At 36.1% G+C, this 26,157-nt stretch overlaps 1 protein-coding gene across 8 annotated transcripts in view; it reads left to right on the forward strand.

Annotated features, from left to right (window-relative positions):
* CADPS2 (calcium dependent secretion activator 2) overlaps window positions 1-26,157 on the forward strand; it is a 579,466-nt gene that overhangs the window by 477,546 nt on the left and 75,763 nt on the right. For 2 of the 8 annotated variants that reach the window (XM_064373909.1, XM_064373913.1), the window contains 6 exons: window positions 183-339; window positions 13,488-13,629; window positions 13,755-13,874; window positions 18,252-18,407; window positions 20,108-20,255; window positions 20,981-20,995. In XM_064373909.1, the coding sequence (XP_064229979.1) occupies window positions 183-339; window positions 13,488-13,629; window positions 13,755-13,874; window positions 18,252-18,407; window positions 20,108-20,255; window positions 20,981-20,995 (738 nt within the window). The remainder of the gene's footprint in view (window positions 1-182; window positions 340-13,487; window positions 13,630-13,754; window positions 13,875-18,251; window positions 18,408-20,107; window positions 20,256-20,980; window positions 20,996-26,157) is intronic. The other 6 variants (XM_064373927.1, XM_064373916.1, XM_064373910.1 and 3 more) reach the window with 3 other exon arrangements.

Here is a 26,157-nt window from a genome sequence, read left to right on the forward strand (position 1 = left end):
TTATTATTTAAATGTGTATGTACCTATAAAATTTTTCTCAGGTTAAAAAATATTACCTTTTGTTTGTCATGTTTGTTTGTGAAACTAAGACATGTTATCAAATATTTTCACCTGGCACAGTACTTGTGCATGTTTCTAAAAAGTAAGCTGTTTCTGTCCTTTATGTTTTTATCCTTTTGTAGGCATTTGCCTGGTGGCCTGATTTGTTGGCTGAACATGCAGAGAAATTTTGGGCTTTATTTACAGTGGATATGGACACTGCACTAGAGGCTCAACCACAAGACTCCTGGGATAGTTTTCCTCTTTTCCAACTCCTTAATAATTTCCTCCGAAATGACAGTGAGCACTTATGTTTTCTTTAGTATGTGAAATGGGGAGGGGCGGGAGAATGTTGAATGTCAATGTATTTTTACAGTGTCCCAGCACCACCCCAACAAGAGTTCAAATGGGTAACATTTAGGTTTGCTTAGCCTGCCCAAATATGTCAGGCCAGAGACTAAGGGAGCCTGGGGACACTCCCATATCCCACTGGGCTCTGGAAGTTTCTCTTATTCCCATCCTCCTGCCTTTGAGGTCTGATAACCTAGGCACCCTTCTTTATGAACTTTATCATACCTTATGAAACTTAAAATCTTCAAAGGCTGGCATTTCTAAAGTACTTGAGAACATTTACATCTTTGAAAGACACCTTAATTCATTATTCTAGAAATCATGTTATGTTAAGGCTCCTACTTAAATCCATCTTGGTAATATTGCTGGCCTGAGAGTCAGTTCATTTCTACAGATGATAGGCAGATATTGCTATGTGGTATGACTTGCTCATTCAGTATTTAGAAATTAAGGGCCAGGCATGGTGGCTCATGCCTGTAATCTCAGCACTTTGGGAGGCCGAGGCCGGCAGATCACCTGAGGTTAGGAGATCGAGACCAGCCTGATCAACATGGAGAAACCCCATCTCTACTAAAAATACACACACAAAAGAATTAGCTGGGTGTGGTGACGCATGCCTGTAATCCCAGCTACTTGGGAGGCTGAGGCAGGAGAATTGCTTGTACCTGGGAGGTGGAGGTTGCAGTGAGCCAAGATCACGCCATGGCACTCCATCCTGGGCAACAAGAGCAAAACTCCGTCTCAAAAAAAAAAAAAAGAAATTGAGCTTGTAAAGGCTCTCTATTGAGACTTTTATTCTCAATTCAATAATAACTCTTACAGGTCTTCTAGCAAACAATATAAACTTTGTTTTTTATCAAGATTTTACCATGCAGATTCCTAGGCCTTTTCTGTGATTTTTTTTTTTTTTTTTTTAGTTTCACTTAGTCTCAAGTTTGGTTCCCATTGACAGTCTTTGTTTCAACACTTGAAGTGACCATGGGGTCACTAATTCTCTATTAAATAAAATTCTTGTCATGATGCACCAAGGTGAACTCTGCCTCCTCCTAGCCTCTGGTTCTGACCCATTCTCTTTGATCAATGTTACAGTTGTCTTCTATCATGTATTTTCTTCTGCTGCTCTTTATTCCCATATAAAACAACTCTATCTTATGATAGGGTTTCCATGCCCACTGCCATTCTCATCACCTTAACCCTGAATAGACCTCACTCCATTTCTCAGTGTTGTTCTGGAGTATGATGCTCAGAAGAATAACCATGTGACCTGAATAACCCAGACCCAAATGAGAGGCCTTCCTTCTTCCCTGTCTTCCTGCAGCCCAAGGCTACTCTGACTCTCCAAGGAACTTTCTTCACGCTATTAATACATATAGAATTTTTTTTATTATACTTTATTTAGAACTTTTTACATTCTAAAACTGCACGTGTTTTTGCCTCTCTCTTCCCAGAAGGCCACTGCTGTATCTTTCTGGTTGTAAACCTAAATTCATGTTTTTATAGTTGTCTTTGTTTAAAAAAAAAAAAAAGTCTTTCTTGGTTTTGTTCATGGATCTACTCCAGAGTTTCTTAACTTTCTTTGGTTGTTCACCCCTTTGAGTCTGTGATAAAACTGGGAGGGGGGTGGAAATCACATAAATATGAAATCATTTGTAATATTGTACTTTCCATGGACATCCTAAATTTAGGCTACCAGGTTAAAAACCTCTGTTCTAGGACCGGGCGCGGTGGCTCAAGCCTGTAATCCCAGCACTTTGGGAGGCCGAGGCGGGTGGATCACGAGGTCAAGAGATCAAGACCATCCTGGTCAACATGGTGAAACCCCGTCTCTACTAATACAAAAAATTAGCTGGGCACGGTGGCGCGTGCCTGTAATCTCAGCTACTAAGGAGGCTGAAGCAGGAGAATTGCCTGAACCCAGGAGGCGGAGGAGCCGAGATCGCGCCATTGCACTCCAGCCTGGGTAACGAGCGAAACTCCGTCTCAAAAAAAAAAAAAAAAAAAAAACAAAAAAACCTCTGTTCTAGTAAGAGAGCTATCATGTTAGAGTAATTAACAATATGAGTTTTGGTGCCAGACAGATTCACGTCTCTCTGGCACTTACTACTTGACCTTTGACAATAGCTTAACCTCTCCAAGCTCTAGGTGCTTTATCTATAAAAGAAGGAAAATAATAGCACCAACAGTGTCATTGTCAGTGAGCACTAAATAAGATAACGCACATATAATAGATAATAAAGAAATATTTGAGATTTTATTAGTCTTACTCATTCTCCTGTCCAATTTTGTTTCATTTTCAAAGATGCTATTATAAAGACAAAGAACTAAACATACAATTCCTACCTGAGATTCAACCATAAGTTGTCCTTTCAGTAGTTGCTAATAAACCCACATGTAATTATTCATATGTGAATCATTCCTTCTGCAAATTATCCTCAGACAGATTTTGTTTTTCGTTTTTGGGTTTTTTTGTTTGTTTGTTTGTTTTTGTTTTTGTTTTTGAGACAGAGCTTGCTCCATTGCCCAGGTTGGAGTGCAGTGGCACTATCTCGGCTCACTGCAACCTCCGCCTCCCAGGTTGAAGCAATTCTCATGTCTTAGCCTCCAAATAGCTAGGATTACAGGCGTGAACCATCATGCCCAGCTAATTTTTATATTTTTATTAGAGATGGGGTTTCACCATGTTGGTCAGACTGGTCTCAAAATCCTAACCTCAAGTGATTCACCCCTCACGGCCTCCCAAAGTCCTGGGATTGCTAGTGTGAGCCACTGCGCCTGTTCCTCAGCCAGTTTTTAAGTACCTATTTGGTTCCCTCCTACCAGCTAATAATCTTGAAATGACTCTCTTTCTTTCCCAGTCATCTATCATCATTCATTTTCTGCTATGGAATTACAGTCAGGGTTTTAATATTGTCTTAAGACAAATGTATAACAATAAACCTGCTGCGAAAAATAAATAAATAAATATATATATATAAAAAATGCATTAAGTCCCCTAAATGAGAATAAATAAGTAGGATTTTTTTTAACACAGTTTTCTCCATTTGAATGAAAACTCAATCAAACATACTTAGATGTATCTTGGGGATTATTTAAAAATGAGGCATTTATTAATGTTCACCATCAAGCAATTAATTAAGATGATGAATAATTTAACTTACTCAAAATATTATATTTTTTATAGAGAAAACAAAATATATTGTGGATTTCTTGGAAGCCTTGTTGGAGGACCTCTACTACAACTCCAATGAATTAATATCTTTTCATATTTTTTTTTTAAGAAGAGTTTTTTCAATGCAATGGAAATTTGTGGGATAATAAATTAGAACTACATGATTTTCATAATTAGAACTATAAAAATAGAATTTTCAACCATATTTGGAAATATTTATCTCACATATTAAAGTGTTTTATATCTCTCTTCTAATTTAACCATTTCTATAACATTGGTTACATACCATCTTATACTATTTTGTTGTACAGTACTCAGTCAAAATAGAGAAGCATTTGTTACTGATCTCTTTCAGGCACTGTCAGTTTTGAGGATAAGTCTAGATCTTGGCTTTTATATTATGGTGATTTGCAGATTTTAGAAAACATCAGTTAATTCTGAGAAAAACAGCTCCTCTATGTAGAGAGGTAAACAGAAAAGTTCCCTAGTGCTGTAATTTCCTTTTGGTACTGAGAGTGTGGTGTGATCTGGGGAACTGAAATAAAATGCGGTGACTTTTATCCCAAACTCACAAGTTTCCATCTAAAATCAAGACCACTGAGTAGTTGGTAAAACATAATTCTTCTAGCTATTAATATCGCCCTTGGTGATAGTGAAGTCCATCATTAATAATTGTGTGTTTGTTTTATTACATTCCTTAGATACTGAGTGATTTAGTGAATTCTATTCAAATGTTTAATGTCAGCCTGCAGCTGCCCCCAAATTGTCCTTTTGGAAAACTATGAAAAAATATTGAACTTCTATTCTTTTAGTACCAAGAAAAATTCTTACATTGTGGCTATGGCATTATGGTTTTTACCAGTTTGACCCAATTAGAGTTATTGTCTAAATTCCAAATAATTACAACTTTACAACTAGACAGAGGTAATAGGACAGAGAGCTCTGAATGTCCAGTCCTGGGAAGAGAGTTAATTTGTTGAAAAACAGTGCTTCTTGCTTACATGAGTATAAGTCAATGTGTTACACAAAATAAGCTGCTAATTATATATGAGTTTTAAACAGTTTGTGATTTCTTACTAATAATGTTGCATATTTATGTTTGCTTTCCCAAAATTTGAAATTACTAAGATCTCTCAAACTAATGGAGATATTAGTTAGAATTTGCACTTTATTAGTGGCTTGAAAACTTTATATCTTTGTTGGGGGGTGGTTCATGAATAATTCAGATGTCCTAATAGGTTGCTTATCTTCCTTATGTTAAAAGTTTTATGCTTTGATGTTTAACAATAGCTTTTTATCTTTTGGAGTATGGAAGGGATCCTAAACAAAACTCTTCATTTTCTAGCTAAGGAAACCTAATGCCTAGAGGCAGGAACTGGGAGCGGGAGGCGGGGGCTTGACTGCAGGGAGTTAGGGACAGAGGTGAGTAGCAGCCTGACTACTGGATCTCCTGTTCCATCTCATTTCACTTAAGAAAAGCAGATTCTGGGGGTATTTATAAAATAATAGAACCTTTTTAAGGAAGACAAGAGAGTCCTTGAACTTTTAGTTTTTAATTAGCAAGAAAAACAGCTGAGAAAAACAGCTCCTCCATGTAGAGAGGTAAACAGAAAAGTTTATAAGGGCATTGTGTTGTGGGGGACAGAGGAAGGGAGTTGGTTATCAGAAAGGACCATACATGTGGTCTTAGCATGTATGTTAGGAATCATCTGTGACAAGAATTCTAGGGATTGAACTAATTAGTGAGGGAAGGTTCAAGACAGCAAATTTGGTTTCTGTTTTAAAGAGAGAAACACATCTGCCTTCAGTGTGTGCCTTTCCTTCTTTCCTTACAGTTAGCCGTGATTAGGGAAAGTCGTACCTTTAAGAACCCTTGGAGATGACATGTGGTTTTTCTCAAGGGAAGAGCACCAGCTGCATCACAATTTTAGCAACTGTCCCCAATCTCTCACCCCTCACAGACTCAGTCACTGATTCCCAGAGCAAGACTGATGATGAAAACAAACTCAGCCTACATTTCTGGCCAAAAAAGACTAAGCTCTTCATTTCGCTCTCCACCCTGCCTTCATCCACCCCAATCCACTCCCCCTACTAAAGAGATAATTTAATAGGCAGTCACTTTAAATGCTATCTAAAGAAATAATTTTAAAAGAGAGATGTATTAAAATTGAGGGAAGATAAATGTTTTCATAATGAAGTAATTAGCATGATAGTTCGATGATACTGAGTGACTATAAAGCTAGTACAAACAGATTCTACCCTTGCACGCTATTTCCACAGTTGTTCTGTCAATAATATATAAGGCAAGTGACTGATTCTGACAAATGAAAGCCGTCTGCAAATGGCACAAATCATTTCTTTAAGCACTACTGAAAGGGAAACCCTTGGAGCTAGTCACCTTTTAATCTGTGGATATGCTAGCAAGTGGCAAATGACCATTCTATTGGGAACTGATTCCCAACTGAAAAATACCACAGTGCTGCTTCTTTAATTAACAACCTTTTCACATTGCTAACACATTAAAGCCATCCCAAAGAACACCCGTGCTTATATAATCAATGTCACAGCGTCTCTGCCTAAACGAATAATAAATGTTCCATCTCTACACTAAGTGAAAACCTATTCTCCAAGACTTTCACCTTCATAAAGATGGGCTCATAAAAATCGAAAAAGGAAAAATTGGAATGTGGTCTCATGAGGATAAAAAGGCTAGTGTTAATAATTAACAAGGAGAGTGAAGTGGAGTCAAATTAGCCATAATAGAGCCCAGAGTGACTGGCAAAGTCACCTCTCATTATCAAAAAACTCATTAAGAAATGAAGAGGTGGAAATCCCGCTGGGTTATTCTCACACTTAGGCTGTATCAGAGATTATTTTTCAGATTTCTTTCAAATGAAGAACTGTTAGGTCACCATATTGTATATTAGGTTAATCTTCAAGCTTTGAAATATGGAAGGCTGACACCTGCGTGTTATTCTGTTTCAAGTGCTTAAATGAGCTGTGCATCTGAAATTCACGACTTGGTGTTTATAGATATATCTGGATATACATATACCAGGGACAATGCAGAAAGGGTATAACATCTAGATTACAGCAAAGCTGTGTGTGCCATCTTACTTTTATAAGTTTGGACTTTACAAATGATGAAATAAGTGCCAAAATGTGAAAATGTATTTAACTCTCATCCCTAGAGTTGATTGAATTCAAAATTGTGTGTCAGAATTTGCTTTAATGACCAGTATAGTAAAAGAAATATAAAAGCAAGGAGTCACTACCTTTTTCCCCTCAGTTGAATTCCACAGTACTACTCAAATTTCTGCTCCCTCCCTCCCTCCCTCCCTCCCTTCCTTCCTTCCTTTACTGAGATAGAGTTTTGCTCTTATTGCCCAGGCTGGAGTGCAATGGTGAGATCTTGGTTCACCACAACCTCCACTTCCCAGATTCAAGCAATTCTCCTGCCTCAGTCTCCCGAGTAGCTGGGATTACAGGTGTGTGCCGCCACACTCCACTAATTTTTGTATTTTTTGTAGAGACAAGGTTTATCCATGCTGGTCAGGCTGGTTTCAAACTCCTGACTTCGGGTGATCTGCCCACCTCAGCCTCCCAAAGTGCTGGGATTACAGGCGTGAGCCACCATGCCTGACCTGCTCTAATTTCTTTACTACTTGTAGACTTTTTAAACATTTTAATCTGCTTTTTATATTTTCTTAGGGTGTAGTGGCTTAAAGATAATAACCTACTGTAAAATCCTAGTATGTTTTTGTAACAGATAACAGGAACACCTGTAACTTCTGAAAACCATGGGCATCAAGAAACCCACCATTGAGAGAGTTATTGATTATGATATAGCTGTACTCAATCATTCGCATGGATGGGGCAAGTATTGTAGGACATTAACTCAAAGATTAGAAGGCTGGGCATAGCTTGAGTAAAATTACAGGCTTTTCTATTTGCCTTTAATAGTAAATAATCTCATATAAAACAACATGAGGACTGCTGGACCATAACACTTCTTTGTTTATCTTTGTCTTATAAGCTTTGGTTAAGGTTTATATTGACTTTCCTGAATTAATCTCACAGAAACAAGTGTTTAATGCCTATAGTTTACAAATCCTAGGCCCCGTGCAAATGCGTGGATGAATAAGAAATGATTCCTCTACTTGAAAAACATAAAATCTAGTGGAAGACACACACATATATACACAAATAAATTGACACAATATAGTGTAGAAGTATAACTCAAATTCTGTGTGCCATCCTATGAAATTTTTTCATTATAATTTTAAACTTGGATTTGTTGCCTAAAAAGTAAGAAACATTGTAACAGCTGTGTTCTAGCACTTCTTGTCACTTTCTCTCCCTAGGTAGGCATACATGTGTATGAATATATATTAGCAAATACCCCAAGGGAAAAGGAAGAGCTGGGTATGGTTGTAGGGGTTATTATGGTGGTGGTTGTAGGGGTTATTATGGTGGTTAATGTATACATTAATATTACCAAACTATAAAATTACTTATCAAATTTTTAATTAAAAGGAAAATAGAATCTAATGTGTTTCCTATTCTACTTAAATGAGATGCTCTCAGAGTTTCCCTTAGGAGGTAGATTTTTATTGATATTTATTCAATAATCAGACATTTATTGAACACCTACTTAATTTGCCAAATTCTTAGCTGAGTGCTATTCCTAGATCTTAGGGAAGGAGGGAAGAAGAGAGAGAGAGAGAGAGAGAGAGAGAGAGAGAGAGAGAGAGAGAGAGAGAGAGAGAGAGATAGCACGCAGCGTGCGCGTGCAGGCAAGCAAGCGTGTTTTCCTTTTTTTTTTTTTGAGACGGAGTCTCGCTCTTGTTACCCAGGCTGGAGTGCAATGGCGCGATCTCGGGTCATCGCAACCTCCGCCTCCTGGGTTCAGGCAATTCTCCTGCCTCAGCCTCCTGAGTAGCTGGGATTACAGGCACGCGCCACCGTGCCCAGCTAATTTTTTTGTATTAATAGAGACGGGGTTTCACAATGTTGACCAGGATGGTCTCGATCTCTCGACCTCGTGATCCACCCGCCTCGGCCTCCCAAAGTGCTGGGATTACAGGCTTGAGCCACCGCGCCCGGCCGCGTGTTTTCCTTTTACATAATGTTGTTCTAGACTGCACTTCTCCTGGCTTTTCTTCTGAAGCCCATATTCATATTTTTTGTGTTGGGGGTCTTCATTATATGCATTTGTCAACATGGAGAGCAACCTATTAATTTTCTTAGTCTGCTGTGCTTGTATTGCTCAGGGTTGATACAATATGTAGTTTCTTAAATAATTGTTTTATGGCAAAGTCTGTTGATTTTGTGGTTGGTATTGTCTGTTTGTTTTGCTGGTCATGAATTACTCATTTTCTTCTGAAATGCCTGATTAGAAGTTTAAGGAGAAAAATCATTCTTTCTAGTAATCCACTAAAGCTGGCTAATTGGAAAAGGATGGGCAATATAAAATTGGATTATATGGGTTTAAGAGTCAACAGCATATTTTTACCCTAAAAGCAATACATGAATTCTTTTATTTGCTTATTCTTTATTTTACCCAGTGATTATTGTCTCAGAAATTGTTATTAATTGAATCATAGTTTAAATTTTAATTCTCTGTTGAAATCTTACCACTAAAAGCCTATGACAAGTACTTTTGTAAATGTAAGACTTTTTGGTATGAAAATAATCAACACTAATAAATTAATTATTGGGATTTTCAAAATAATTGGGCATATTGCATCCTGAGTTTGCTTATATTTAAGCCATTTGTTTTCTTTTTGCCATTTCTGATTGTACCATAGGGCTCGATGTCATTCATGCTTCATTATTTTCTAACAAGGTGATATTTGGAAACATGCAATCTTTTGAGAAAAAAGTTATTATTATTTTTTAAATCAGAAAAGTGATTGCTGGTTTTCCCCTTAGGTGGTAATCACTTTTTGAAACTCACTCTGAGCAGCCTTTTCACTCCCACATGCTTAGATACGGTTTCAGAAGTGCTCTCCGATGAGGCTGCATTAAGAACTGGCCTATTTGAATGAACTGTTGTAATGGGTGCCTTGTAAATGCTTGATTTGGACAGGTGACAGCCCCAAATCATAACCTATCCTTATTAAACCATATGGAGAAGATAGAAGCACTTACTCTGATGCCTCGGGCTACATATTAAGAGGGGCTTTTGACAGTGTCTGATAGGAGTGGAATGCAAGCTGCCATATGGGCAACTAAGGAAGGAGCATACATTTACATAGACAAGTGTAGTGTAGTGTATATTTCTGTAGGCTTGTCTTTTGAAACCAAATATTCTCTTTCCTTTCTTTCCCTCTTTGTGTATTTCCCTTTATTTCTCCTCTCTTTTCTCCCCTACTCCCTCTCTCCCTCTCACCTCCATCATTTTCTCTTTGCCTGTCGCCCCCATTTCTCCCCCACTCCCTCCTTCCCATTTCTCTCTAATTACCAAAGAAATAATACTGCCAATTTTCTAAAACTTTCAAATGTGAACTTACAGTTTGATTTTTTTTTCAAATAAAAAAGAAATTTTTGCTGAATTCTAAGCAAACTTTTGACTAGAATTTAAGATATTTTGTAGTTCATAGGAAATATAGGTAATCCTCATTTTCTTTAAATTCTACAGGATGTAATCATTTGCTATCAAGAGTCATAACTGACCAGAGAAAATCCTTTCTTTGCCACATTCATTAAAATAAGAAACATAAAATAACCAACTTTTATATTCTTAGAATTTTTTGCAGTCTGATCGTGTACATATGGGTTAAAAATAGAACTTGTCATAGCAGTATTATTTAATGCCATATTTTATACAAAGTATGAGGGGTATACATAGGCCTCAATAGGTTTTATAGGTGTAATTTAATACAAGCTCCTGAATAATAATGTAGTAATCTTAGTATTCAGGTATTCATTTATCTAACAAACACTTGATTACTTGCTCTGAGCCAGGGACTTTTCTGGAACTAAGAATACAGACATAGTTTCTGCCTTGGGAACCTTATATCCTTGTAAGCAGCGAGAAATATGTCAGCAAGTACGAAGACCACTTTTATAATAGGAACCACAGTGGAAACCTGCCCAGGGTAGAGAGTAACAACAGAAGCCAGTAATTGGGCAAGAGGACAGCAGAATGAAGCATTTCTAGAAAGGATTTGAGGAGCAAGTATATATCGAATCATGACCATACCGCAGGAAAGGAAAGGTGAAGCAACAGAAATGAGCACGAGAAGTAACTTGAAGACAGATTCTGGAAAGCTTTCATACCATGCTCATGCTTTTGAAGCTTGTCATAATGATCCTCTAAAGAATTATAATCTTAAGAGTGACATTCTTAGTTTTATGTTTCAGCAAGCCCCTCTGCTGACGATTTTGAGAAGATGGATTGGCAAAGGGAAACTTAGGATCCTAAAATTAGGTGATTATTGCATTAATCCAGACAGGAGATGAGAAGGCCAGATTGGTGCAACTGCAGTGGTGATGAAGAGAGCTCAATAAGATATTAAGGATATAAGATACACAGGTCTTGATGACTAATTGGATGTCAGAGTGAGGAATGGTAGTTTTATATACCACAGAGGTTAACATGCAGTTTTTATATCAAATTCTGGTTCCACTAATGACTAAATCATCTTAAAGAAGTATCCTAAACTCTCTATGCCTCAGTTACCTTATTGATAAGTTTAAAAAAAAAAAAAAACTAGTTCCTCCTTCACAGAGTTTTTGTGATGATTAAATGAGATAAGGCCCATATAGGACTTCACATAGTGCTTAGTACCCCAAAAATGCTAGAGGTGAGAAGGAGGAAGAAGAGAATGAGAGTTCCCAAGTAGAGACCCAATACATTCAGATATCAGTATATTTTTTAATTTGCCTACTACAGTGAATTAGATGGTTTGAGTGAGAATATTTTATCCTTAAAGTTTAGCATGCTTATTTAGATGGCATTTGGTAAAAGTAACTGAATTATTTAAGCTATAGTACCTTCTAGCTCGATGATTAAATATCTAGGAATAAATAAAGCTTCTTTCAGTGTGCTAATGAAAGCATCATTAAGATAATATTAGTCTCCTAAATAAGATACCAATCATTAAATATGATTATCATTTGCAATTTAATGGGAAATCTTTTAGCATATACCTGAGCTGGGAAACGATTATTTAACCACAAAAAATACTAACCCGTATCAATTAGAGGTAGAAAAAAAAATCTGTTGTATTTCCTTCTGTGTTTAGAATTACTTCCCACACCAATTTATGTGTCTGTAGTTGTCCAGCCTTTGACAAATTTCAGAAACACATAAAGTAATGTATGCAGGGCGTCTTCATATACATGCCACAGTGATAAATATCATATACTTTGCCCAAGATCTAAAACACTATTAGGCTTTTGGGAAGAAGATAATGTGGGAAGTTGTCATAGTGAGTATTTTATAAGACACTGCTATTGGAGTCGCTAGTAATTAGATTTAGTAACTATAAGCAAATACAGCTATTACTGACTTTTTCCCAACTTCTATCTTTTCACCCTAGTCAAAGTCACTATCGCCCTTTACTTAGTCCACTGCAGTAAAGAACTGAGTACTAACCTTTTTCTCTGTTTTTAGCCTTGGCTGCCTACTCTGTTTTCTACACAGCAGCCAGAGAGATCATATCATGTCACTTCTCTGCATAATCATAAGCATCATAAAGCTTCCCATCACATCCACTAAGAACATCACTCCTTACTCAGTCCTAGGATCTAGACCCCCCCGCCCCCGCCATGGGCTACCCATCCCTCAGCCTATTGCAGTTACTCTGGCCTTTCAACTTTCTGCAAAGACACAAGCTTATTCCACCCCAAAACTTGTTTTCTAGCTGTTCCCTCTACCTGAAAATCTCCCCTTTAAGTCTTCCATGGAAGGTTCTTCTGTCACTTAGATTCAACTAAAGTATCATCTCTTGGAAATACCTTTCCTGACCACAGAGTATATTTTTAAATTAACACGTTTTCACTTTGAGGGCCACAGTGGGACTTAGGACATGTTCTTTGAGAAATATTTATAATCTATAGTACTGGCATCTAAAATAATTTATTAAATATTACTTAGCATTACTGTTTTCCTATAGATTCTCTATTTTTTCATGGTGCAACTTAGGCACATACTCACCTATTAATAAAATTGCATCATCTTCATAGAAAACATTCATCTCCTGAAAAAGGTGAGTGTACCTTACCCAGCAGTCTTGTAGCACAGATTCTAAGACTTCTGTGACTACTTTAGGTAGAATGTTTCATACTACCATTTATTAAAGACAAATGGAAAACCAAAAAATCCATGTGATGTGCCGACTGTTTTTAAATACAGATATGAAAAATTGAAAGACTAAAAAAAAATCCACAATAACTATAATGTTCATGAATCGAAATAGATATTCCCAAACACACAGACACCCTCCTAGTGAATTAAACAAGAATAGCTCTTACAAGTAAACAAGCTTACCTCTTAGAATTGAGTAGAGTTAGCTCCTCTGTGATACATAGCATAACACAGAGATTGTAACTCTGCTTAATTGCTGCATTTACATGTGTCAGGACCTTCAGGGGTGCTGGCAGCTCCCTTGAATTTCCAGCGAGTGGTCATGTGCCTATGTGTTAAACCTCTTAGAAAATAAAAACATACCACCTGCCAGGAGAATTGTAGAGAGATGTAATCTACTTGTGTTTTGACAGCCATATATAGAAGGCTAATTATACTTTTTGATCAATTTCCATGATATGATATTCAGTATGGGGGATAGGATCTCCTCTCATCGGCATTTTATCAGTTCTTCTGTGTCAGACTCTCTCAGGAAAAGGTTTTTTTGCCCATATTTTCCAAATGTCTGATATTATCCCTCTGACAAACACTGTTTCTGCTTGGCTATTTCAGCACTTTTGTGTAATGGAAAATTTCACAAACACTTGCAAGAAATCTTTGTACCCTTGGTTGTCCGCTACGTGGATCTCATGGAGTCCTCCATCGCCCAGTCAATTCACAGAGGTTTTGAGCAGGAGACGTGGCAGCCTGTCAAGTAGGTATATTACCCAGTGCCCCTAGAGCACCTGCCTCTTCAACCCTGACCTTCTGACTTTACACATGGCCATCTGTAGTTATTGCTTATGGTGGTCCCTTCCCACGTTGTTTGTTTCTTTACAGGAATATCGCCAACAGTCTTCCCAATGTAGCTCTTCCAAAAGTTCCAAGTCTGCCTCTTAATCTTCCACAGATTCCTAACATTTCTACTCCTTCGTGGATGCCTTCTTTATATGAGTCCACGTGTGTATCCCTCACTTATTTCCTGGTGGTGTGTTAGCTGGTGCATGGCCTGGGCTGTGTTCTGCGCAGATGTGTTTAGATTGCATGGCATTTATCATCGTTGGTTGAGGAATACTGCTTTTGGTTTTGTTTACGAGTTTTTTAAGCTAGAAGCTAAGCTTAGCATAGCTGTAATGAATGATGTCAGTTAAAAAGAAAAAACACACTAGTTTAATGTAGTTCGTATGTAATCTGTGGTACAGGAATCATTTGGTGACCCAGGTTATACATTCTACCCTAAGTAAAATAACCAGAGTTCTCCTTATTGTAGACAAAGCATTTCAAGGATTCTTAGCTCCAGCTTTATTACTGCCCACATGACTTATCTTATACAAGTTGAAAACCTTTGGAAGAATGGTTTCACAAGAATATAATCTTTTTTCTATTTTTATCCTAGTCTCAACTTTTAAAAAACAGTACTGCATCATGCAGGGAAGGGGTTGTCCTTTCATTGCCAAAACCAGGAAAAGTTCTTTTGTTCTTTTAATATAGAGTTGGTACATCTTGCTATTTTAAAATAGTCTTTTTGTTATCCAAAGCCATGTTTATTAACTTCACATCATGATGACCTTGCCTGTTGCAGAATCAGAAACTAAGAATCACTAAAGTGAACAGGAATGGGCTTTTAAATTGATCAGGTCTGAATTTAGATCTTAGCTTATTAATTGTAAATCTTTCTTAGCCTCAGTTTTTTCCTCAACTCTAGAACAGTTATGACACTTAATTGAAAGATGTTTTTGTGATGATTTTCTGAAAAGAAAACTATATTGAGGCACATTCTAGGCTTTTAATAAATGGTTAGTACTGTTGGCATATTCTAGGCACCCAGTAAATGATAACTGCTGCTACTCTACATTGTTGTTTTTGTTATTATTACTATCATCAGGCATCATTATTATTATTTATAATGGTATACTTCTTAAAACTATGAGCCTCACAGAGATCAGAACTAAGTAATAGTCCCAGTTTACAAATGGGAAGACTCAGGCAGTTACATACTTTGACCAAGATCTCATATGAAATGAACTAGAAAGAATAATCATTAGAGGAAGAAAAATAGGTTCCATTTATTGAGAATTTACTATGTTTCCAACACAGTGCCACATTCTCATCTCATTTAATCTTTATAACAACCTTGTGTCATTATCCCCATTTTACAGTTAAGGAAACTAAGCCGCAAAGAAATTAAAAACAAAATTTGCCGATATCTCACAGCAAGTAAGTGACAGAGGCAAAATTTGAACCCAGGTTTGTTTGACTACAGAGTCCTCACTCCTGTCATTAATTTGTTCTGCTCCCATAGAACCTTGTGTTTAAGAACTTGCTACCTTTCCACCTATCCTACCACCAACTGCAAATCCACACCTAGTCAGGTATGCACACAATCAAGAAAAGAAAGAGGAAAAGACCACGAAAGAGAGTAACTTGCAAGTAATTTGGCAATATTTCTCCAAGTTAAACATCATCAGTGTATTCATAATACTCACTAGGATATTATGTTACATGTGAATTTTTTTTTCTTACAGGAAAGTGCTTTGGGCCAATAGAGTGTGTAAAGTGTTGTCTGTGTGTGCTCAGGAAATTACCTACAAAGTATAATGAACCTTTCTAAGTATATGATTTTTTTGTACTTTTTTACACTGTTCTATAATTTAACTCCTCTTCTTCCTAATTTCTCATCTATTTAACACTCGATTTTAGCTCAGAACACTATCATGGGCATTATCCTGTGAAATTTAGCTTTTTGTTAGTACTCTTCTATTAACTTTGGGATTTGTATGAACTCTGAATCCCTTATTGAGGACACTTTTTACAAGTATCTTAATCTCAGGACAAGAATAATGACAAATTGGAGCTTTGTAAGTAAAATGATTGTGCTTTCACCATTCTGCGGAAAATTAAAAATGCATTTTACAAGTTGATCACTGTTATCTTTACCCACCAAGGTTATCAACATTAGGTTCTTCCTCAGAGTGTCCAAAGTTACTCATAATGTTATGATGTTATTGCCATTTTTTTGAAGTTTAAAACATTAATAACAAAGATTTATATTTAACATAAACAATTAAAGATACAACTGCTGATTAAATAAGAATATCAAAGTAACCATGATTTTGAAGATACATCCCTGCCTACTAATGCATAAATCATGCAAGGATTGCTCATCCACATATCTATCTGTATATAAAATCTTCCTTCTTTTTTTTTTTTTTTTTTCTCTAGAAATGAAAGCCAGTGAGGTAAGTTTTCTGCTGGCATTTTTAGGAAATTATCTGAGTCCATTATTCACATTCAGATTCTTTAATCTGTTAATAATACCTTTAGGAATAGGTCACTGATTAGAAATAATTTTAAAATGAAAAAGCTCTGAATAAATTGCAGGTTATATGTACCAACTCCAAAGAAAGCCTATTCACATTTTTTTCATATGTATCTCTAATTATAACAAACACTTTTTATCTTAATTACATTCCCAATTAAACTCATTTGTTAATTAAACACAAGAATCAAACAGAAGAAAAATGTATCCATATTCTCTATGAAGATTGTTATATATTATTAGGAGATCTATTTTTAGTAGAATTCTGCCTTTACCATCAGAGATTTTGTTTTATAATGTTGTTTCTTGTCATTGTGTTGTTAAAGAACATATACATTTCAGATAGTTACATTTCTCCAAAGTAAAAAGATTATAAGAAGCAGATTTGCTTCTTTGCCAATTGTATTCAGTTATTTTTAAAACTTACCCAAACTGCATACTGTGGATATGAAGGGAGATTTTGTTTGGTCTTTTTTTCTCTTATTTTTATGATATATATGGCAGAAGGAGAAATAAAAGTAGTGTTTTTTAAACACTTTCACTGTAGTATCAGCATGGTGTTGTCTGGTTCTCTCATTTAATGGTGCATTAGAGGCACTGAATATTAAGGTGAAGAGATTTAAGTGAGTAAAGTGCTATGGGAAGTGTTCACTGCTTTGCTGTGATTGATCCCTAGAGAACTTAACTCTGAGGGCATTTTGGCTAGACAAGGAGATCAGGAGGAATTACTGGCAGAATGGGAATAGAAAAGCAATGTAGGCTGGTGATAGAGCTTTGACGCTGAGGCCAGGGTGGACGGTAGAAATAAGCTTTTAATTAGCCAGAGCAAGAGGTGACTTTGTTTCTAAGCTAGCTCATTAAGATGTATTTAGCTAAACAATGTGGTGCCTTAAACAATTTATTATTTTTTTAAATTTTTAAGTTCTGGGATACATGCACAGAATGTGCAGTTTTATTACATAGGTATTTTCCACTGTGCTCTTGTGATAAATGTTTATTTTTTAAATTTTCTTTTGTAAACTAAAAATATAAATTTTAAGTTAGTATATGTGAAGCAATTGTTGGAAAGCTGAGAACAAATTAATTCTACAGCAGCTTTTTTTTTTTTTTTGCTTTTGCTTTTATGCTCTTTTATACTTAAATTTCAATATGTTTTAATGTAAGAATATTTTACTTTCAAAACATTTGTTTCCGTATTAGCCTATGTACTTGCATAATGGAAAGTAATAGCATGACCCTTTGCCAAAATATTATATGCAGTCTTCTGTAAGTTATCTTCATACATAGGGTGATAGCACAGTCCTCTAGAGTAATTTTACCATAGTAGTGAATGCTTAGCGAATCTTGGCTCCACAATTAGATATAAGGACCTGAAATAATTATTTTTCTCCAACTTCAGAGCACCCTGAATGTCATTTCTCTGTCAGACAATACCTTGGATTTTAATAAGCCAGAAAAGACGAAAAATGAAAATAAAAGTTTGCTTCCCTACCTAGCCCATTTTATTTCTGGTACCTTTCTCGCCTTTACCTGTAGTTGAGAAATTCAGGGACACTATATTCTATACACATGTAAATAGACACCACCATGGTGACAGAGGCACATATGCATGAATAACAGCAAAGCTACTGGTTGCTAATATAAGAACTTTCTTGCATAAAATGTAATTTTGAAGGCTTGCAAGAATGTTTATTCTAGAGATTGGTAAAGAACACTTAACAATGTTTGTTCTTATGTATACAGTATAATTTCCTTAGTAAAGTATACGTATCCATTTTACCTCTTTGTATGAAACCCTACCACCATATTTATTTCTATTTTGTTCTCCTTGTCCTGCCTTATTAAGAATGATAAAGGAAGAATTAGAAGGCTGAACAAAGAAAATATTGCATCATTAGAGATTTTATGTGGTTTTTTTCACTGATAGCAATTGATACAGAAAAGGAAAAACAATGTATTAATGGTATACATCATTAACAGGGAGAATTCATGATGTTCATTTTTTCTTTTTCTTCTAGCAACGGCTCAGCAACGTCAGAAGACCTTTTTTGGAAACTTGATGCACTGCAGATGTTTGTCTTTGATCTACACTGGCCAGAACAGGAATTTGCCCACCACTTAGAGCAAAGACTTAAACTAATGGCCAGTGACATGCTAGAGGCCTGTGTCAAAAGGTATACATGTATTTTCAAATTGCTGCTTAATGTGCCAGCACCCAAAATATCACTTATCAAGTACCTAATATATCATTGTCACAGCAAAGGTTTCAATATGCATTACTGTTCCAACATTTAATGAGCATTAGGTTATCTTGACTAAATTCTGGGGACGCATATAATTGATGAAAATGACTGAATACCTCAAGCCTGTAATCCCAGTACTTTGGGAGGCTGAGGCGGGTGGATCACAAGATCAAGCGATCGAGACCATCCTGGTCAACACGATGAAACCCCGTCTCTACTAATACAAAAAAAATTAGCTGGGCATGGTGGTGCGTGCCTGTAATCCCAGCTACTCAGGAGGCTGAGGCAGGAGAATTGCCTGAACCCAGGAGGCAGAGGTTGCCGTGAGCTGAGATTGCGCCATTGCACTCCAGCCTGGGTAACAAGAGCGAAACTCGGTCTCAAAAAAATAAAAAGAAAATGACTGGGTACTTTTTTCCAGGTCTCCCAACTATTGCCTTAATCAGTAACATCTATACTATATTAATGATTTCTTTAGGGCTTACTGTTACCTCTCTGGGAATACTGTGCTTTAAATTCCCAAAGCAATATTTCCTGAGACATCTGAAAAAGGTCTGTTATGTTCTGTATGCATTATGTACTGTGTTTGCGTGCTGTGAAATGGCATAGTAAACTCAAAATAGCATCAGCACCATCAGTTGTTCTGGGATTACTAACCGTATTCTGGTATTTTCTGTCCACATCAGATGAGTTCCAACTATTGGCTTAGATTCTTTAGAACTTAACTGGAAATAAGTTATGAGGTTTTGTATTCTTCCAAATGTGCTTTCATTTTATAACAGTTTTACAAAATCAGCATTGCATCCTAATTGGTCAAGTGTTGTTTTTTTCATTATCCTGGTTCGTTATATATACAAGGACAATATGTAGCCACGTATTAGAAAAGCATTAAAACACTGGTTAGACCAATTGGATATTTCCGAAATCTTTCAACCAAGAAAAATTCTGTCTTTAGAATAACGTTCAGTGGCCCCTTAAGGCAAGGCCATGGATTAGGTAGATTAATGTTTTTTAAAAATCATCATTGATTTTGATGTCTCAAATCTTTGGATGTTCATAGGATAATTTAGCAAAACCAACTCCAAATTGCCCATAATGCAATTTCTTTCAAAAAGCTGTCTGCAATTTTAGGTTTTTGAAGGAGAATGTAAGTGACATAAAAGAATTACACATTGTCTGTTGTACATTGATTACCAGGTTTTAGAGTTTTCTAGACTTGTGCTTATTTTTTCTAATTTGGTAAGCCCTTATACAGAAAATATATTCTGCTTAAATGAATAGAATTGTGTGATTTTTCTACTTGGAAATTAATTCAGACAGTTAAGCGAAATTATGAGTTTTTTCTATTAAATGTGGTAATCTAGATACAACAAAAAGCTTCGTCTGGGTGATGATACTGTCTGAATGACTGCATGAAGCTAGGCTTAATATAAAAATATCACAATCTGATCTTTCATTGAGACACCTGAAAAGAAAAGCCTCCCCCGCCCCAGCTCCCAAGCACTGCCACACTGCTTACTCCTTATTTGCATGTTTTAAATTAGCATCTTGTAGTGTTGATTTCACTTTTTACAAAACAGGTAAGGTGTATAGCAGAATTTCTTACTCTGAATTCATGTTTTTAAAACTAGAACAAGAACCGCATTTGAACTCAAGCTACAAAAGGCAAGCAAAACAACTGACTTGCGCATTCCGGCTTCCGTTTGCACAATGTTTAATGTATTAGTCGATGCCAAAAAGCAAAGCACCAAACTCTGTGCTCTGGATGGAGGACAAGAGGTATGTAGAATGGGCCATGTGGGAAAAGGCAGCACAGGGTGCCTTGGCAGGGGAGATGCTCTTTCCATAAGGCATTCTCTTGATTGGATTGAAAAGACCCAAGTTCTCCAGCACCAAATGTTTGATCTTTTCTTTACTGGAATAATAGCATACCCTTTATCCTTTGCTCATATCAGTTTCTCCTTTTTGATATAAGTTCAGTCTAAAATTTTATAAGTGACCATGAATTTTAGATACAGCTTTTAACAACTTAAGTTGTGTCATTTACATAAACCTTGCCTTTTACAAGCAAATGAGAAAGTTGGAAAGCTACCTGTTTTGTTTATACAAATCTAGAGTATCCAGAGTTTGCATCTATAAAAGTAAGACACACCAAAAAAAGTATGAAATAGTTTATTTACACAGTAGTTTCCATTTTTAAAAAATTAGGTAGAAATAGATTTGTAAATCCAGGCCTAGTTCTTATCAATAAATATCCTATTCTTTTCATTTGATTTATATTTTGTTTGGTTTTATATTCAGAAGTACAATTTTATTTTACCCCATGACTTTTTGTTGAGAGTGGTGATTGTTTGAAAATTTATGTATTTATTTTCAATTAATTCATTTAAGTTGACATTTTGTTGTCTTTTTTCCCCATGGTAATTACTTTTTCTTAATTTCTTTATTCTTTCCTTTTGTTCTCTTTCATCACCTTTTTTTTTCCCCTCCATGGCATGATCCAGTTTGGTAGTCAATGGGTAAGTCTAATTTTTTTTCTAAAAGCATATTTTCATTTGAGTTATTATTTTTGGAAATGTGTATTTTTTATTTTTATCTTTTCAAATTAAAACTATGTAAATAATTTTATTTTCAGATTTTTGGCTTCTGTATTTGCATGTATAAGGCTAACTGCTTACAATAACATAGCAATAGCCCAAAGATTCATTAAAACACTAAGTACTTATACCTTAAATAATGATGGGGGACTGTTTCTCCCCTGTTAAGCTACAGAATTTATAAACTATCCTTAGAATTTTAAAGATAAAATCATTTAAAACCAAATTAATTTACCTTCTTTTAAATTGAAATCTAAGTAACTGTAGAAGCAGGGTGATCATTAACATTTTTTAAGCATTTATCTACACTATACTTTTAATACCAAAAAATTTCAAGTTTAGAGCTTTAGATGACATATAGCTTCTAAAAACTTGAAGAAGGAGGCCACACCCAAAGTCACTTCATACAGATGAACCCAATGGTGGATTTCAGTGAGGTACAAGCCCACCAGTGATACAGTCTTTCCTCCCACTCATGATGTCTTAGGATGTGACCATCATCAGAGGTAAGGAAGAGGGATGCCTGTGTCATGAGACGTCTGCCTTCCTCCACAACAGGTCGTCCTAAAATACCACCTCCCAGAATCCCTGAGGTACAAGATTAGAAAACCTTTATGCATAAAGGATTGGCTAGTGTATATATTTTTTCTTTTCTTTTCTTTTTCGTGATCAGAATGTGTTTGTGTCCTGTAGGTAGGTTACATCTTACAAGTCTTACAGTTGACAATTGGGAATCAAACTCAGGGTGACTCTTCCTGAGCTGACAGTTCTCATCTAAGCAGAAGGGCTTAGTTAACTATGAAAGTAGATGGGAGCTGGGTGCGGTGGCTCATGCCTATAATTCTAGCACTTTGGGAGCTGGGTGGATTGCCTGAGCTCAGGAGTTTGAGACCAGCCTGGGCAACATGGTGAAATCCCATCTCTACTAAAATCCAAAAAAAAAAAAAGTCAGCCAGGTGTGGTCAGGGGCATCTGTAATCTCAGCTACATGGGAGGGTGAGGCATGAGAATTGCTTGAACTCAGGAGGCAGAGGTTGCAGCGAGCCAAGACGGTGCCACTGCACTCCAGCCTGGGCCACAAAGTGAACCTGTCTCAAGAAAAAGAAAATAGATAGGAAGGTCTACTACTTGTGAATGCTATACCTTTTGACCCAGATATTTACATTAGCTATTTGGCCATAATTTATATTTATGCATGGATACACAATTTTATTCTTTGAGCAATTCACCAGAAAAAAATGTATTTATAATATCATAGCATACAACCTTACAAATATATCAAGTAATTGATATGTGTTATAGACTGTTCAGTAATTCTCTGATCACTTATAACTTGATTTATTATATCTAATTATCTGAATGAGTAGGCAGCTGGCTTGGATAACAATGGCTCCTATTTACCTCCTCATGTTTTCTAGTACCCAGATGTAAGCCTTTGATTGTCTGCCTGAGAATATTATCTTAAGTTTCTTCATAAATCCATTCTTTCCTCATCTGGTTTGTAGAATCATCTTCCATTAATACTGGGTTTATCCATTTGTTCTTATTTTAACATACACTGCAGGCACTTAGTAAATGTTTGCAGAGTGAATGAACAGATTTGTCACTGCTTTAAAAATCCTCCCTGTAAGAAACAACTTGCTGTAGTACTTAAAAGGAAAAACAGGCACACACACAAACAAATGACAAGCATTGTTACATTGTCAAATGATTCTTTACATTAATAGGTGGGTGGTTTTGAAGAGTGATCTGCTACTGTTCATTATATATGCACCTGTATGTTCACACCAGAGACAATTAGTTCCCCACAACTTTCACACAATTAACATAGTTCAAAATGTGCAAGTATAAAACCCATTAGCAACCCTGAAAAAGTGGTAAACAAGAATTTCATTGCAAAAGAAGAATTTTATACTTTGCTTTTTCTCTTCAGTAAACATACCCACATAATTGCATAGGCTTTCCCTCTCTATATGTGCCGAGATAAGTTTTGGAATTGTTGAAAATTAGTATATATATTACAAATACAGGTGAGCCAGTGGCCTCCATTTAAAAGCAACAAAGTTGTTGAAAAAGCTAGATTATTGGACAATCTGGATCCATGTAAAATATATATACTATATAGTTAAACATAGCAGCAATGTTTTTTCTAAATTATAAAGAAATTACCTCTCCAAAATGTCTAGTGAATTTGTTATTATTATCATCGCTGGGATAAAACTTGCACAACTCCTTCCCCACAATGCAGTCCCTTCTGTGCTTCTAAATTATGATTCTGTTTCTTACATGCTACATGATGATGCAAACATGCTCCACTGAGGCCCAGAATTGGGTTTAATGGAGTGATTAGTGAGTGAATGATCTGCTCATGTGACAGCTGTGTGAAATGAGTCAGCAATCTCAAGCCAGTCCCTCAGGGACAGATGTTGAGATCACAAAACCACCACAGTGTTTAGAATCCTCATTATCCATTACTGCACAAAAGCGGATGACTAGATAGGCTATAGGCATTCATCAGCCATCAGAACCACTTCATTCCATGGTCCCATTAGTTGAGGATGAAGGTGAAAACACATTAATACAGCAAATTCAGGGGAGCAAGTGGCCTTACTTGTGCCAAATTTGTTCTCAGTTAAATTAAAATGTTTCCATTTCTGGAACTAACAATATAGTACCTTTAAAATATCATATACCCCAAGACAAAGTCCAAAATCTTTTAAGAAAACTGGAATTCAGTAACATCTGATTAGTCATTTCATGAGTGTGTTTGTGTGACAACAGTTAGGTGAAATGGTGCTGTTCACCTGATTGTAAAGAGGCCAGGATTTCAGACTGTGCCTGACCTCTGATTTCCCTGGGCTTCATGAAGTAAGGATTCCTGAATGGTTATCTTAATGTAAGTTCAGAGTCATCTGCTAGCTGCCTTTGAGGGCAAATGTGGGGAGACTTAGCTTAAGAATGAATTGGAATCTACCAAAGCCCTAGTATCTAAGATAATCAATCCAACTTGAAGTATTCTAAGAATTTTATTTTATTTTTCTCTTTTTAAATTTTAACTTTTGTTTTAGATATGAGGGTACATGTGTAGTTTTGTTACACAGGGGTATTGCACCCAGATCATGAGCATAGTACCCAATAGGTAGTTTTTCAATCCATACCTCCTTTCCTCCCTCTCCCCTCTAGTAGTCCAGTGTTTATTGTTCCCATGTTTATGTCCATGTGTGCTCAGTGTTTAGCTCCCACTTATAAGCAAGAGCATGCAATATCTAATTTTCTGTTCCTGTATTAATTTGTTTAGGATTATGGCTCCAGCTGCATCCATGTGGCTGCAAAGGACATGATTTCATACTTTTTTATGGCTGTGTAGTATTCCATGGTATATATGTACGATATTTCTTTATCTGGTCTACCATTGATGGACACCTAGGTTGATTTCATGTCTTTGCTACTATGAATAGCATGACGATGAATATACAAATGCAAGTTGTTTTTGCTTTGTTTTGTTTTGTTTTTGGTATAGTGATCTGTTTTCCTTTGGATGTATACCCAGTAAATGGGATTGCAGGGTCAAATCGTAGCTCTGTTTTAAGTTCTTTGAGAAATCTCCAAACTGCTTTCCACAGTGGCTGAACTAATTTACATTCCCACCAACAGTGTATAAGCATTACCTTTTCTCAATATTTGTTCTTTTTTTGAGACAATGTCTCCTTCTGTCACCCATGCTAAAGTACAGTGGCATATTCATAGCTCACTGCAACCTGGAACTCAGGCTCAGGCGATCCTCCCACCTTGACTTTTCTAAAGTGCTGGGATTACAGGCATGAGCCACCATGCCCAGCCTCTAATAAGAATTTTATAGGTTTTTATTGTTGGAAACAAAAATGTTCCAAATTCTTATGAAAAATGCTGTCTGTTATAGTAAATAGGAAGAAATGATCAATTTTAACTAATATAATATAAATGTCTTTGCAGATAAATTGTTTTTACCTGTGATCTCTTTTTGCTTGTGTTTGTCTGAAAGTTATCTGAAAATTTCTAAAAAGCTGCTTTTGTAAACTAGTTTAAGCACACCACTGAACTTAGAATGTTTTAACCAGCCACTGAATACTCCTGTCCCCACCCCAGATGAACACACAATAACCATTGTTATTTTGGCAGTTTTTGACTTGCTTTATTTTAAATGTATGCACACACAAATATTACTTTCACAGATAATCATTAATTACATTTATTGACATGTTTTAATTTCTGGTTTTGTCCCTGTTCCTTAATTCTACAACTTGCTTGTATGTTAATTTGTCGTTTTCCTGAAATGCATAATTTAATAAATCTTTTAGCAAAATTAAAAAAAAAAACACACAGAAAAAGAAAAATTTTTCTGGGTCCCCTAATGAATGACTTTTTCTAGCTAACTTTGTATTATCTATGTGTGGCATATGTGGGTTATCGTCGGCAGAATATATCTGTAAAATGAGAATTCTTGGGCCATCTTTTCTCTTACACTCATGCACTTATCCCACCTCCACCAACTGTGCAGCCAGAGCAGATTCTGAAAGTTCTCAGCAGTTGTAATATTCGTGTAAGTCAGATCTAATCAGATATATTTACAGTAGCAGAATCCCATATTGTAAAAATCTGAAAACCTCACACTATTTGGATTTACCCCTTTGATATTAAATTTAAGATGTATACTTCTTTCTTTATTTCTTTTAACATTGTATGTGTTTGTGTTTTTGTTCATTCATTCTCATTTTCTCTTCCTCTCTCCCCATCTCTTCTTCTTTTTCTCTTTCTCTCTGCTTATAGCTAGATCAGGTATCAAAGCAAGCAACAATCTACAGGTGTATATTATAGGAGAATTTAATGGCTCCTAGTATCCATTGACTTTCGCTGCTTTTCAAGAAAAATGAGTATAAATGACCTGTTTAGTGGCTCATCACTTGATTTTAAGATATGCCAAAATCAATACAACCCTAAAGTTTAACATATAGAAGCTCTGTATTTTATATATGATAGCTTTCTGATGACATTTGATCACTTTGAGTTCAAAAAATGAAAGTTATGAAAATAGAGAAAAACATTTG

Source organism: Aotus nancymaae, unplaced genomic scaffold, assembly GCF_030222135.1.
Source record: "Aotus nancymaae isolate 86718 unplaced genomic scaffold, 86718_ANA_hifiasm-v0.15.2.pri h1tg000002l, whole genome shotgun sequence".
Classification (NCBI taxonomy): domain Eukaryota; kingdom Metazoa; phylum Chordata; class Mammalia; order Primates; family Aotidae; genus Aotus; species Aotus nancymaae.